The sequence below is a fragment of the Verticillium nonalfalfae genome, assembly GCF_003724135.2.
Source record: "Verticillium nonalfalfae strain VnAa140/NRRL 66861 chromosome Unknown scaffold_75, whole genome shotgun sequence".
NCBI classification, from domain to species: Eukaryota; Fungi; Ascomycota; class Sordariomycetes; order Glomerellales; family Plectosphaerellaceae; genus Verticillium; species Verticillium nonalfalfae.
Genome location: NW_021167300.1, coordinates 806 through 12,737, shown reverse-complemented (window position 1 = coordinate 12,737; position 11,932 = coordinate 806). Strand labels below are relative to the sequence as shown.

The following is an 11,932-nucleotide window of genomic DNA, read 5'->3' as shown; positions in this document are numbered from 1 at the left end:
CAACAAAGGCAGGCAGTGTATAAGGGGGATCTGGGCGTTGCCAGTGTGGCGGAGGTTTTGAAGCTCCGTTCTTGATGGTAACAAAGAGCAACTTTGTATGGTAGTCTCCGAAAGCGTCTGGTAGGCCTCGATGGACATTCCAGGAATGCGGATGCTGCGAAAAGGGATCTCAATGGTTCTCTCGAGGTTGAAGAGCAGACAAAGCAGTGTGGTAGCTCATGGGGACGCTTGTCCTATTGCCAGGCTACGGACTCTAGCTCTGAGAGTCGACTTGAGCATCGCCCATCCTGTACTACCTTACACACTGGCCACATGGTGTGGTGAGAGAAGTATTGGTGGTGTTGGGATGGTAGGTCGTCATGTCTGGCCATGGTATCGGCCATGGTGTTTCGACAAGGAGGGAAGGAGAGAAGGAGGGAGAGTGAAGAAGAGAGGGGTCCTGCCAGCTGAGAATCGGCACCAGCTGTCGACGGTGGATGAAGAGCAGAGGCCCCCTCATTGGTTACACCACCACCGTCGATCGTGCCTGCCAGACCACGGCTCGGTCTACTTCGGACACCAGCAAAAGTCCAAGGTCTGTCGAACGAACCACCATCACCCATCACCGTCCCGTCGCCTATCAATCTATCATCGAACCCCCCCTGGCCATCCCCCGCCCATCAATCGCTTCCCGAATGGCGCATTGATACGGAAACACTTCTTCTACAGGTGATGCCGGCGTGATCGTCGGCCCCCCCCGCCCAGCCTACCATGCGGCCGCCTGCGCCGAACCGAACCCTCCTTCGCATCAACCTCCTCGATCCCTCCACCATCTGTCGACGATGCACAGCTCAGCTTCGCCCCGTGCTGCGCGCACCATCCCACGCGTCACTCCTCGCACGCCGTGCCGTGTCGACAACGCCCTCTAGTCGCCTCAGCGCCAGCTACTTCCTCCCCAACAATGCTCTCGAGCGCGCCGCCGCCTCGGCCGTCAAGGCCCGCACACAGAGCCAGAGCAGTCGAACGTCTGCCACTGTCACCAACGACTCGTCGTCAACAGCAGCAGCAACAACAGCAAAAGTCTCGGCTTCGACAAGTCGTCTAGACGCAACACAGCCCCCCGTCAATGCTGCACTACCACATCGACGTCGCCAGGCTGCTCGGCGAGCCGCCGCCGCCGCCGCCGCCGCCGCTGCCGCCGAAGCAGAAGCTGACTCGGGCTCCTCCTCCGCGGTCCTCCCCGCCCAAGATGCCTCCTCGGCCCTCACCACGGTGGCCGCCAGCCAGCCGGCCCGCTCGCTGCGCCGCATCCTCTCCGCCTGCCTCTCGCTGTCGAAGCCGAGGCTGACGGTGCTCGTCGTCTTGACGGCCATGGTCCCCTACGCCCTGTTTCCGGTGCCGTCGTTCCTGTCGCCCGCCGTCACCGAGCTGCCCTCGCTTTCGCCGCTGACCCTCCTCTTCCTCACCACGGGCACGACGCTCTGCTCGGCCTCGGCCAACGCGCTCAACATGCTCTACGAGCCGGCCACCGACGCCAAGATGTCGCGCACCCGCAACCGGCCGCTCGTCCGCAACATCATCGCCCCGCGCGTCGCCCTGCTCTTCGCCTTCCTCGGCGCCGCCGGCGGCATCGGCGCCCTCTACTTCGGCGTCAACCCCACCGTCGCCTTCCTCGGCGCCGCCAACATCGTCCTCTACGCCGGCGTCTACACGCCGCTGAAGCGCGTCACCGTCCTCAACACGTGGATCGGCGCCGTCGTCGGCGGCATCCCGCCGCTCATGGGCTGGGCCGCCGCCGCCGGCGAGTCGGCCACGCTCGACGGCGGCTCCTGGCGCCAGCTTCTCTTCGCCTCGGACGGCAGCTCCCTCGGCGGCTGGCTGCTCGCCGGCCTCCTCGTCGCCTGGCAGTTCCCCCACTTCATGGCCCTCTCCTGGTCCATCCGCGACGAGTACCGCGCCGCCGGCCTGCGCATGCTCGCCTGGACCAACCCCGCCCGCAACGGCCGCGTCGCCCTGCGCTACAGCCTCGCCTTTGCGCCCCTCTGCTTCGCCCTCTGCGCCGCCGGCGTCACCGAGTGGTCCTTTGCCGTCACGAGCCTGCCCGCCAACGCCTGGCTCACCTGGCAGGCCTTCCGCTTCTGGCGCGCCGCCGGCCACGCCGGCACCGCCCGCGGCCTCTTCTGGGCCAGCGTCTGGCACCTGCCCGTGGTCCTCGGGCTCGCCACCCTGCAGAAGAAGGGCATGTGGAGCCGCGTCTGGGCCTCGCTCTTTGGCGCGCCGCACGACGACGACGACGATGAGTGGGATGAGCTCGACGAGACGCCAGCCTTGCCGCTACCGCCTCGCAAGGCGTAACAGTGGCGTATGCTCAACTAGTGTGTGGCCGCGGTAGAATGTATCACCACCATGTGTTCCGTACTCTCCAGATTCCCTACAATTCATTTTCGTTCATCATACGTTGATCCACGTGAGACAGCCTCCATCATCTTGGTGCCGCATGACGTGAACATATATGCAAAAGACGAGCCCAAAATAACAACCAGTCAAATCAGACAAGAACTCAGCCACGTCATATTCTCACACCCGCAGAGCTCTCGACCACCCTTTTGGCGCGCGGTGGGATCTATAAAATGCCAATATACAAATAAATCACTGGCCCCTTGCCAACCCGCCCCCGACAATCTGTCATTAAGCATGCAAGCGCTTCGTGCGCCGCCACTACGACCCTGTGGCCGCAAATAAATGAGTGTGTATCAGTGTGTGTGTGTGTTTCAGTGCGGCCCCAGTCCCCTTTTCTGGACCCCAACACTGCCTGCTTATGATCATTTCGCACAAATCGGCCGTAAAGTGCTCTGCAACAGAAAGCCAAAAAAGAAAAAGAAAATTGAGGAACACGCGAAGGAAGCAAAATATTGCGATCAAATCAGACAGAAAGCAAAAGAGCAGAGGAGAAAACGCCGCCAACGCCCGAGCCGACTGGCACGGTACCCCCGAGAAGACACGAAGTAACAAAGTCCCAAAGGTTTGGAGGGAGACAACCGAGACGCTCATTGCGTCATCGTCACAACTGCTGCACGCCGCCAGGTCTGTTGATGATGGCATCGATGCCCATATCGACGCTCGGCAGCCTCTGACCGTGCGGATGCATGTACGGGCTCGGGCTTTGTGAGTGCCCCGTGTGGCCGGAGCCACTGTACGCAGCACCTGACCCGTTCGACGAGACCGAGCTTGTGTACCCATGGTGGTTCTGCTGCTGATGGTGGTGGCTGTAGTAGGACCCAGGCATGGGCTGCATGGCAAAGTGCTGGTGGTGGTGTTGGTGGTGTTGCGGGGCGTAACCGTTGCTTCCGCCGCTGGCCGAATGGCCGCCCGACGAGGCCGTCTCGGGGCTACTGTAGGACGGGTCTAGCTCGTCAACAGGTGTCAACCCGATGCCGCTGATTCCGCTATCATCGTCATACCCTGGTGGTAGTGGCTGGCCGGATTCCAGACGTTCGCGGCGCGCGGCGCTGCGGGCAGCGCTCTGCAAGTTCTTGAGGCCGTTGGACATACACTGCAAATGGTCAGCATCAAGATGACGGAAATTGGAGGAGACGGCGCAGGAGCAGGAAGAACACACCTTGGCTTCGACGACATTCCACTTCTCGCCTGTGCGGGCAGCTAGGCCAGACCAGATGTCCTTGCGCATGCTCATGTACTCCTTGGCGAGACGTTCAAGCTTGCGGTTGTCCCAGTCGTCGGCACCCTTGCGCTCCATGAGGCGCTCGTGGCGCTTGCGGCAGGCATTGGGCGTCTTGTTTCCAAAGTAGGTGATCTGAATCTGTGCCCAGTTGAGGCCCTGCGCGCGTGCCGCCAGGAGAGTCTGGTCGTCTTGTGGGGTCCAGGCGCCCGAGGAGGCGCGGTGCTGCATGGGGGGGATGCCCACGTTGGGGGCGGCGGCGTAGGCGTCATAGTTGGGCTGGGGCTGGGCCTGCATGACGGCCGAGGAGGACGAGGCCACGGGGAAGTAATCCGGCATGGCAAGGCGTTGCTGGTTGTACATGTTTGGGGTGGGGTTGACTGCCGGAGCGAGAGAGACTGGCATGGGGTTGTTGTAGCGATGGCTGGAACTGGATGACCGTGTGTGCTTCGGCATGTTGTGTGGACGAGGCGTGATGAGTGATGAGAGCCAGAATGGTGACGGAGGACGTGTAGATTATCGATTAAGACCGATTATACGTGGTCTCAAGAAGCCAATGTCGCTTCTGTGATGATAAACGAAAGCCTCTCCCGGAGGTTGTTTGATGATGAAGTTGTCCGTTAATTGCAGAGATAGGCCGATGAGGCAGGAGAGTAAGAGAGATGCAGGCTGTGACGAGGAAAATGCCCAGAACCTGATGTAGGGCTATGCAGCGAATGTAGCACTGGAGGATAGGAACCTGGTTTTGGAAACGAGATGAGACTGGTCGACGAGAAGGAAACGAAGGAAAGGAGACAAGGAAATGGGAGAGATAGAGAGAGAGGAAAAAAGGAAAAGAAAGAAAAAGGAAGCGACTCAGAGAGGTCGGTCGCAGCGGTCAGGTCTGTCGTCTGAGAGGAAGGGAATGCAAGGCAAGAGATGTCAGTGACCTCTGGGGCGGACACGATGGTGGATTTAAAGACAATTGTCAGGCATGCGGCGGCGCTTGAGGCGAGAAACAAAGACGGGCGAAGAAGCGCGAGTGTTACTCTGAAGCTGGGGTCGGCAGGTGGATCTGAAACGATCAACTTGGCGAACGCAGTATGAAACTCGCCTTGTGTGTCTAGAGAGATTGATGGCAAGACAAGAGGCAAAGGACATTGGCTGGCCGTGGATGGATGGGCGGCTGTCTGAGGTTGGGCGCGTAGAACAGGCCGGTCGAGGGCGGCGGCTACGAGGTCCCACGATGGGCCGCCGACGATGGCAGCCAGAAAATGGGTCCGCCTCCCATTTGGACAGCTACGCCGGACTGTCACAGTATGGGGCCAAAACTCGAAAAAGAGGTCGAAAATAGCCGGCCCGTTGGGTATGGGTAGCCGCCAGCCGTGGTGGAAGAGATAGGACGACGAAGATGGGGCAGAACGGCAGGGGTCACGCGTGGGAGCAGGCTGCTCGGCCGGCCAGCGCGGAGAGGGATGGCCGTAGGTCAGGCCCGAGGAATGGATGACAGTTGTCAAATCGACGGAGTGTGGCCGGCTGGTGTCATCGGATGAGAGAATGCGTCTGTGGTCACGGATCTGGAAGAGCATCTGCTGTGAAGAAAGACAACATTCAAGGTGGGAGGAGAGAGGGGTTGCAATACGATGAGGCCAGCCTACCCGAATCCAGGACCCGGCAGAACAGGCTGTGAACTCGTCTCAAGGCAGGACTAGGCCAGGATCCCACAGGTAAAGCAGCCAGGAACGACACTGCGAAGGGGTGCGGCGGGAGGCGGGAAGCTGCAAGGTACCGAGTCGTAGCTGCATGAACCAGCTCACGATGAGTCCATTCATTCTAAGGTACCTACCTACCTAGGTAGGTAGGTAAGGTAAGGTAAGGTACCTTAAGGTAGGTAGGCGACTCAAGGCGGGCTCCCGATTTGGCATCAAGCGCAGACTGGCGCCGACTCTCTTCCCTCAATGGGCAGCGGCGGCAGCACGAGCAGCACGAAGGACGTCCACGTTGGTCCACGTCCACGTCGATTGCAAGGTCCGAGTTCGAAAGTCGCTTCGAGGAAATTACGTGAACAATGGGCTACTAGACGCGCGCCTGCAGTGGGTACCTTGCTGGGGGCTCATTGGTTGGACTGGTTGGCTGTGTGGCCACCCACTTCTCGCCATTTGAAGCGAAGGCCGACCGAGATTTACCTTTCTTACCGAGAATGCTTGTTTCTGCTACACCGAGGTGAAAGCGACCACCCTGTGCATGCGCCGCAGCCATACATTGCATCTCGGCTCCTGATCATCGAGTGCCGTCGTGTCGGGATATTGTCATTTGAATAAATGACATAAAACTATCAACGATAGCTTCATGTTGACCTGAAATCCACCATCAAAAGCCACGCCGTATGCGCGTACCGTCTCTCCCAGTGGACCATGAACATGTACGCACCTGCAATTCGCCCAACTTGGATGGGGAGCTAGGTGGGTAGCTAGCACTTGTACACCACGGCTCTTAGTTGGACTCCGCACGGATGCAACGACTGAACTTGTCTTGTCTTAGTCACTACAATTCTCATGAGCTCACTGTACACAATCGTGGCCAGAATCGATGTCACACAACGAGATGGCACTCCACAACCATCGAGCAACACGTGTATGACCTGCCGTGATCAGAAGAGACCGCCAGTCGAGATGCAGCCCTGCATCCACTGCTTACCACACTGACCAGTCACTCCTGCCTGTCAATCTTACCCATCTACGCCCTTCTCCGCTCCCATCTGACGGCACTGCATTTAAGGTGGCCATTTCCTCGCTCTGACCGCTTTCCACAGCTATAGCACTTCTGTTCCCAAGACGCCTCCCGCTCATCCATCACAACTTGGGCTCGACAACTTCTCACCATGACGATGAACGCCAGCAATCCGGTCGTCAATGGCCCCGACGTATCCTCCACGCAGGAGACTGTCGGCGACATGATTCCAACATCGCACATCTCCATGTCGTGGCCGTCAGTACCCATACTGCTTTCTATCTTCCTAGGCTACCTTCTTCTCTGTCAATCTCTCCGCTTCTACCACATCAACGCCCTCCAGAAGCGCCTTGGCTACACTGATCGCGCCTCCCTGGCGGGCATGAGCAACGACGATGCCCAAATCATTCTCAAGCACATCATGGAGCGCGACTTTCCCATGTTCTACGAGCTGGCACTGCAGTTCGCCATCTTCAAGGTGACACCTCTTGCTCCGTGAATCTCCTTCTTCGTGTCAGGACTGACATTTTGCCAGACCTACGCTTTCGAGACAATGTCCAAACTCATCAACTCCACCAAGGAATTGGCTGATCCCAAAAACTCCTTCAAAAGGTATTGGCGCCCCTAGACAAGATGCAGGCGGATGACGTGCTCGACAAGACCACGATGGATTGAGACTCCTTCGCCACTCAGAGAGGCGGTAGAATGTGGCATTTTGCACTTCATCCCCTGCCACTGCCTTTGCACCCTGATCCAGAGTTTCATAACTAACTGACACCCATCAGATACGAAGACACAGTCGTCATCTTCGGCGAGTAAGCCAACCTCCCTCCGTCCAACTCATCCATCATCCTAACGCGCCAGGTTTTCTATCAATCCTCCAAGCTCGACACGCGCCCTCAAAGCCATTGCCCGCATGAACTATCTCCATGCCCCCTACAAGGCCGCCTCGAAAATTTCCAACGAGGACTTTCTCTACACTCTTTCCACCTGCGTCACAGAGCCCATTCGCTTCATGCGGCTCTACGAATGGAGGGCCCTCACCGACGCCGAGGTCTGCGCTATAGGCACATTTTGGAAAGCCATCGGCGACGCCATGGACATCCGCTACGACGGCTATCTTGATCGTGCCGGCGCCTGGCGCGACGGCATCGACTTTGCCGAGGATATCACCGCCTGGGCCAAAATGTACGAGCTCCAGGCCATGAAACCCTCTCGCTCCAACATTAAGCCAAGCCGTGAGCTTGCTCGTCTCATGATCTGGCACGTACCTGGATTTATGAAACCGTTCGCTGTTCACGTCCTTACTGTCCTCATGGGCGACCGCGTCCGCGACGCCTTCATGTAAGCACCTTCACCTGCAACCAGATGGACTCCTTTCCTCTCTTTCATGTGTTTCCCTTCTTCTGACACGAGCCGACAAAAAAGGTATCCCGAGCCCCCCATCTCAGCAGCCCTCTTCGCCTACCTCGCGCTTGCCGTCCGCCGCCTTGCCGTCCGCCACCTCTGCCTCCCCCGCCTATTCCCGAAACGGTACTTCTCAAAAGAGGACCCCGCCACGGGCCGCGTCAATCACTACACTTACCTCGTCCACCCTTACTACATCCCCGCCACCCTCTGGACACGCTTCGGCCCCACAAGCTGGCTGACACGCGCGGTCGGTGGCTTCCCGCCTGGCGACGTCGACATGCTGCCGCAGGGCTATCTATTCGAGGAGGTCGGACCCGCCAGCGAAGTTGGGCAGGGCGTCGAGGAGATGGCAGATGGCGTCGAGGCGCTTCGGGCGAGGAAAAGGGGCCGGTGCCCCTTTTCGTGAGTGTGAGCGAGGCCTGCGTTGTGGGGCCGGCCGGCCGGGAAGCACGGAGTTGCATCGGTCTCTCCGTTGACTCGCTACGAATATGGCTGCTCATGTGACTGAGAGACTGTAAAAGATGGAGGCCAGCGGATGAGACGACACTGGGTCATGACATGTAAACTAGCAATCGCACGGACCACCACACTCATCGTGGGGAACACCGTACGACGTTGCAGGACCTACGCAGCCTCATGGATGACACACAATGGCAATGCAACATTCATGACATTCATTACTCATTATCACGCTCGGACTAGCAACCGACTCATCCTACGAGCTGGCAATGCCTAGCCCCACCCGCGACTGCGGCCCGTACTGGCTGACGCTGCCCGTCCCGGTGCCGGTCCTTTCACGCATCCGCCTACCCTCCATCAGCCCCCGGAGACCGCGCTTCTGAAGCCCAATGACCGAGCTGAGCTCGCCGCTCCAGATCTCCCTGACGCCCCCGCCTTCTGACTCGCCAATCTCCGAGCTCCACTCAGAGCCGCTCTGGCTCGTTGTCGCGCTGAGCTCGCCGCTGCCGGGTCGGCTGGACTGTTGCTGCACCGTCGTGTTGAGGCGAAGGGCGGCGTTGTGCGCTTCGCTGTTGTTGTCGCTGTCGCGAGAGGCCTCTGATGCGGGTGCCGACTCGAGCGAGGCAATGAGGTCAACGGGCGGCACGAAGAAGTTGGGGTTCAGCGACCCATCGATGCCCCGGCCGCCACCGGCAGCCATGGCCGTGGCATTGAAGACGGCCGCGGCGTTCCGCGAATCCAGAAGCACGTGGAGACGTTCAACCACGGCTTCCAGCAGCCCGTCTATGCGGTAGGGCCGAGCAATCTGGAGCAGCGAGCAGAGGATCGGGGGCGTGCATAGCGGCGATGACGGGGCAGGCAACGACGAGGTGTACACAAAGTGGAGCAGTGCCTGGACCGTTAGGTAGGTGTGAGGAAGGTAGAGGCACCTTGGGCGTGACCTCGGTGGCAGACTGATAGGTGTGGGGGCTGCGTTGGGATTGTTGGTGTCGAGGCCGGTTTGGGGTAAAAAGGTACCTCCGGCGATGCTCGACGGTGCTGTGCTTGGCTGCTTGCCAGAGGAGCCGAATGACGAGGCAATGGTGCTGCCCATGGATGTGATGCTTTCTACCCGGTCCCTCGACGGCGTAATGGTCACGCCAGAGTTTCTCACGGTGTTGGAAAGGCCACCTCGGAGGGTCATGGCATCGCTGCCGTCCTGTGTCGCGGCACCTTCACGCAGCAACTGCACGAAGTAGGGGCCCCATCGCCTGGCCACAATCCGCGAATTCACAGGTATCCTCTCGCCGTGCAAGCACAGAATATCCATGTCTGAAAGCTCTCGTAGCGCCAAAGCCTTTTCACCCAGCTCTTCGGACGCTCTGGAATGGAATCGCCCGCCCGCGGTGCAGCCAGCCTTTCTGGCCAAGCTGAGGCCAGGACCGGTAAAGGGGCTGCTGGACGACACGAATCCAGACAGTGGCGCTGTCTTCCTCGGGTTGTCGTAGAACCCGAATGCTTCGAGCTCCACCATGCAAACGTTGGAGAAGTTGATACGGCGATGGTTGTAGTCGTCGACAAGGCTTCGCTTGCGGTTGCCCAATATAACAAAGGTGTTTCGGCGATTCCAAAGCACACCGCGGTTCCAACTGCCTTGGCTGAACACACTGCCGCCCGCGTCAATTCGAGACCACGTCAATGTTCGCAAGTCGAGGGCCCACAGCGCATATTCTTGCTTTGAGGAGGTCAGGTACGTGCCGCTGACCACAAAGTGCGTGTCAATTACGCCGCCATTGGGGAAACGCAAGCCCGGCGGCGAATACGCGCCAGACATTGGCTTTTCGGAAAGAGAGCCATCGGATGATCGAATCTGGAGCTCTAGCTTGACGTCCAAGAAGTTGTAGTTGGAGTAGATGAGCATTGATGAGCCAGGCTCTCGGGCTTCTTGGCTGATGCCGCCCTCGCGTTGTGAGCCGTTGACACCCGCTTTGCCTATCTTGGACGTGACGGACGGCGGAAGAGGCGCAACAACGCTCCTGTAGGCGCCGCAGCTCTTGCCAAGAGACTGGGTTGAGGTCCATTTCAAGCTCCGCAGGTTGAAAACGCTGATCTGCTCAATGTAGTGATTAGCACCGTCTTGTCCGCCGACAATAATCATCTCGGCGCCGCCAGACCCATCGATGTTGATCCCTATCCTGCCCTCGTTAGGATTCGCCGAGGGAGGGTTGTGTTGAAGTGCGGACAGCGGGGCCTTGTGAGACGAAAAGGACGCCGACGACGGCAGGATGCAGGCGCAGTGCGCATAGCGACCTTGGGGGGGATCCTGCGTGGGGATGTACGTCCACTTGCGGCTGGGTACATCGTAGATATAAATGTCCGACATGACAGTCACCTCGGGCTGCTGATCTTGCGCTGCGCCAGCCTGATTCGTTGTCGGCGACATGCCTCCGTAACACACCATCTTCGTATCGCCGAGTGGGCACATGGAGTGAAAGTATCGTGGCGGCGGGATGTCGCCTGTGGTCTCGAGCCTCGTCCAGTGTCTTCGAATGAGGTCCAGTTCGTACAGGTCGGCCGTCAAGGGAGCAGGCCGGCTTCTAGACAAGATCCTTCCACCAAACACGTAGAGCTTGTCGCCGAGTATGGTAGTCGTCGCGCCAACCAATGGATGAGGTTCCTTCCCCGTTGTCCTGTGAACGTTGCACATCAAACCCGACAGGTGGGCAGACGATGAAGAGGCAGAGGTGGCAACAGCGGGACCCCTTGTCTGGGTGACTGAAGGCGAAGGACCGGCGGATGCAGGGCCGGTGCTTTTGGGCGTCAGATTGTCTCTCCTTTCCTCTCGCGCGTCCTGCCGCGAGGAACTCGCCAAGCTTGTCTGACTGGCTGACATGTCTGTGTTGTAACCGCCTTGCGCACCAACGTAGGCCTGGGCCTGGTCGACAGACACGTTCGAGTCCATTGTGCTTGTCCGACTGTCCGCCATGACGGGCAGGTCCTCCGGTATGGCGTCAAGGTTGTTCGCGATGCTAGGGGCAGCTGCTACGGCTGGAAAACTGTCCGCTTCGGACTGCTCTGGGGGCGGTTCTGGGAGAGGCTTGGCAAGACTGCTTTGTAGGCTCAGACTCCTCGCATGCTGCACAATGGGCGGCGGGGGCGGAGATCGTGCGTCCGTGGTAGGCGAGGGGGAGGACGCGGAGCTAGTAGGCGTGGTGCTTCGCAGGCCGAGCAAGGAGGGTTGCCGGCGTAGGCTGTCGTCTCGACTGGGCGCAAATTTCTTGAAGCCGCGGTAGACACCAGAGAGTAACTCCGAAGGAGACTTGGCCGGGGCAGGAGGGCGATCTCGTTCTTGATCGGTGTCCGAGTCGAGGGCTTTCGATTGGTCGGCCTGTGCAGGGGAGAACTGGTTCGGGGTCAGTCCGGGGCTAGACATTTTGTGGTTGTGGCAGCAGCCCCATGGGGACAGCAAGCACTGGACAAAAGAGTGGCCAGGAAGAAGGGTCGGAAGGATCGAGAGCAAGAGACGGCGCTGTGTAACAGTGACGAGGCCAAGAAAAGAACAAGAACCCTCTCCGTCACAATCGGGTGGCTGTCAGATGTTTACAAGAGGAGTTGAGGTCGGGCGCGGGGGCGGGAGCGGGCGGGATGAGGAGGAGGTGGTGGCTTTGGAAGTCGAGGCCATTCGGCAGTGGCCGAGGAGGTCAAGATCGGCCGCCG

The 11,932-nt window shown here is 59.3% G+C and overlaps 4 protein-coding genes across 4 annotated transcripts; 2 read left to right on the top strand and 2 right to left on the bottom strand.

Annotated features, from left to right (window-relative positions):
* Positions 1–750: 750 nt before the first annotated feature.
* On the top strand, positions 751–2,334 carry COX10 (Protoheme IX farnesyltransferase, mitochondrial; the record flags this gene model as incomplete). The annotated part of the gene is made up of 1 exon (XM_028642483.1): positions 751–2,334. One exon carries the CDS (start codon positions 751–753, stop codon positions 2,332–2,334), a length of 1,584 nt encoding a protein of 527 aa, XP_028493690.1.
* A 706-nt stretch (positions 2,335–3,040) lies between these two features.
* On the bottom strand, positions 3,041–4,114 carry D7B24_008394 (uncharacterized protein; the record flags this gene model as incomplete). Its single annotated transcript, XM_028642482.1, has 1 exon — positions 3,041–4,114. One exon carries the CDS (start codon positions 4,112–4,114, stop codon positions 3,041–3,043), a length of 1,074 nt encoding a protein of 357 aa, XP_028493689.1.
* A 2,404-nt stretch (positions 4,115–6,518) lies between these two features.
* D7B24_008393 (uncharacterized protein) lies at positions 6,519–8,183 on the top strand (the record flags this gene model as incomplete). Its single annotated transcript, XM_028642481.1, has 5 exons — positions 6,519–6,845; positions 6,903–6,979; positions 7,153–7,182; positions 7,232–7,711; positions 7,796–8,183. The coding sequence occupies 5 exons, from the start codon at positions 6,519–6,521 to the stop codon at positions 8,181–8,183; spliced, it is 1,302 nt and encodes a 433-aa protein (XP_028493688.1).
* Positions 8,184–8,492: 309 nt separating this feature from the next.
* Positions 8,493–11,648, bottom strand: D7B24_008392 (uncharacterized protein; the record flags this gene model as incomplete). Its single annotated transcript, XM_028642480.1, has 1 exon — positions 8,493–11,648. The coding sequence occupies one exon, from the start codon at positions 11,646–11,648 to the stop codon at positions 8,493–8,495; it is 3,156 nt and encodes a 1,051-aa protein (XP_028493687.1).
* Between the last annotated feature and the right edge of the window lie 284 nt (positions 11,649–11,932).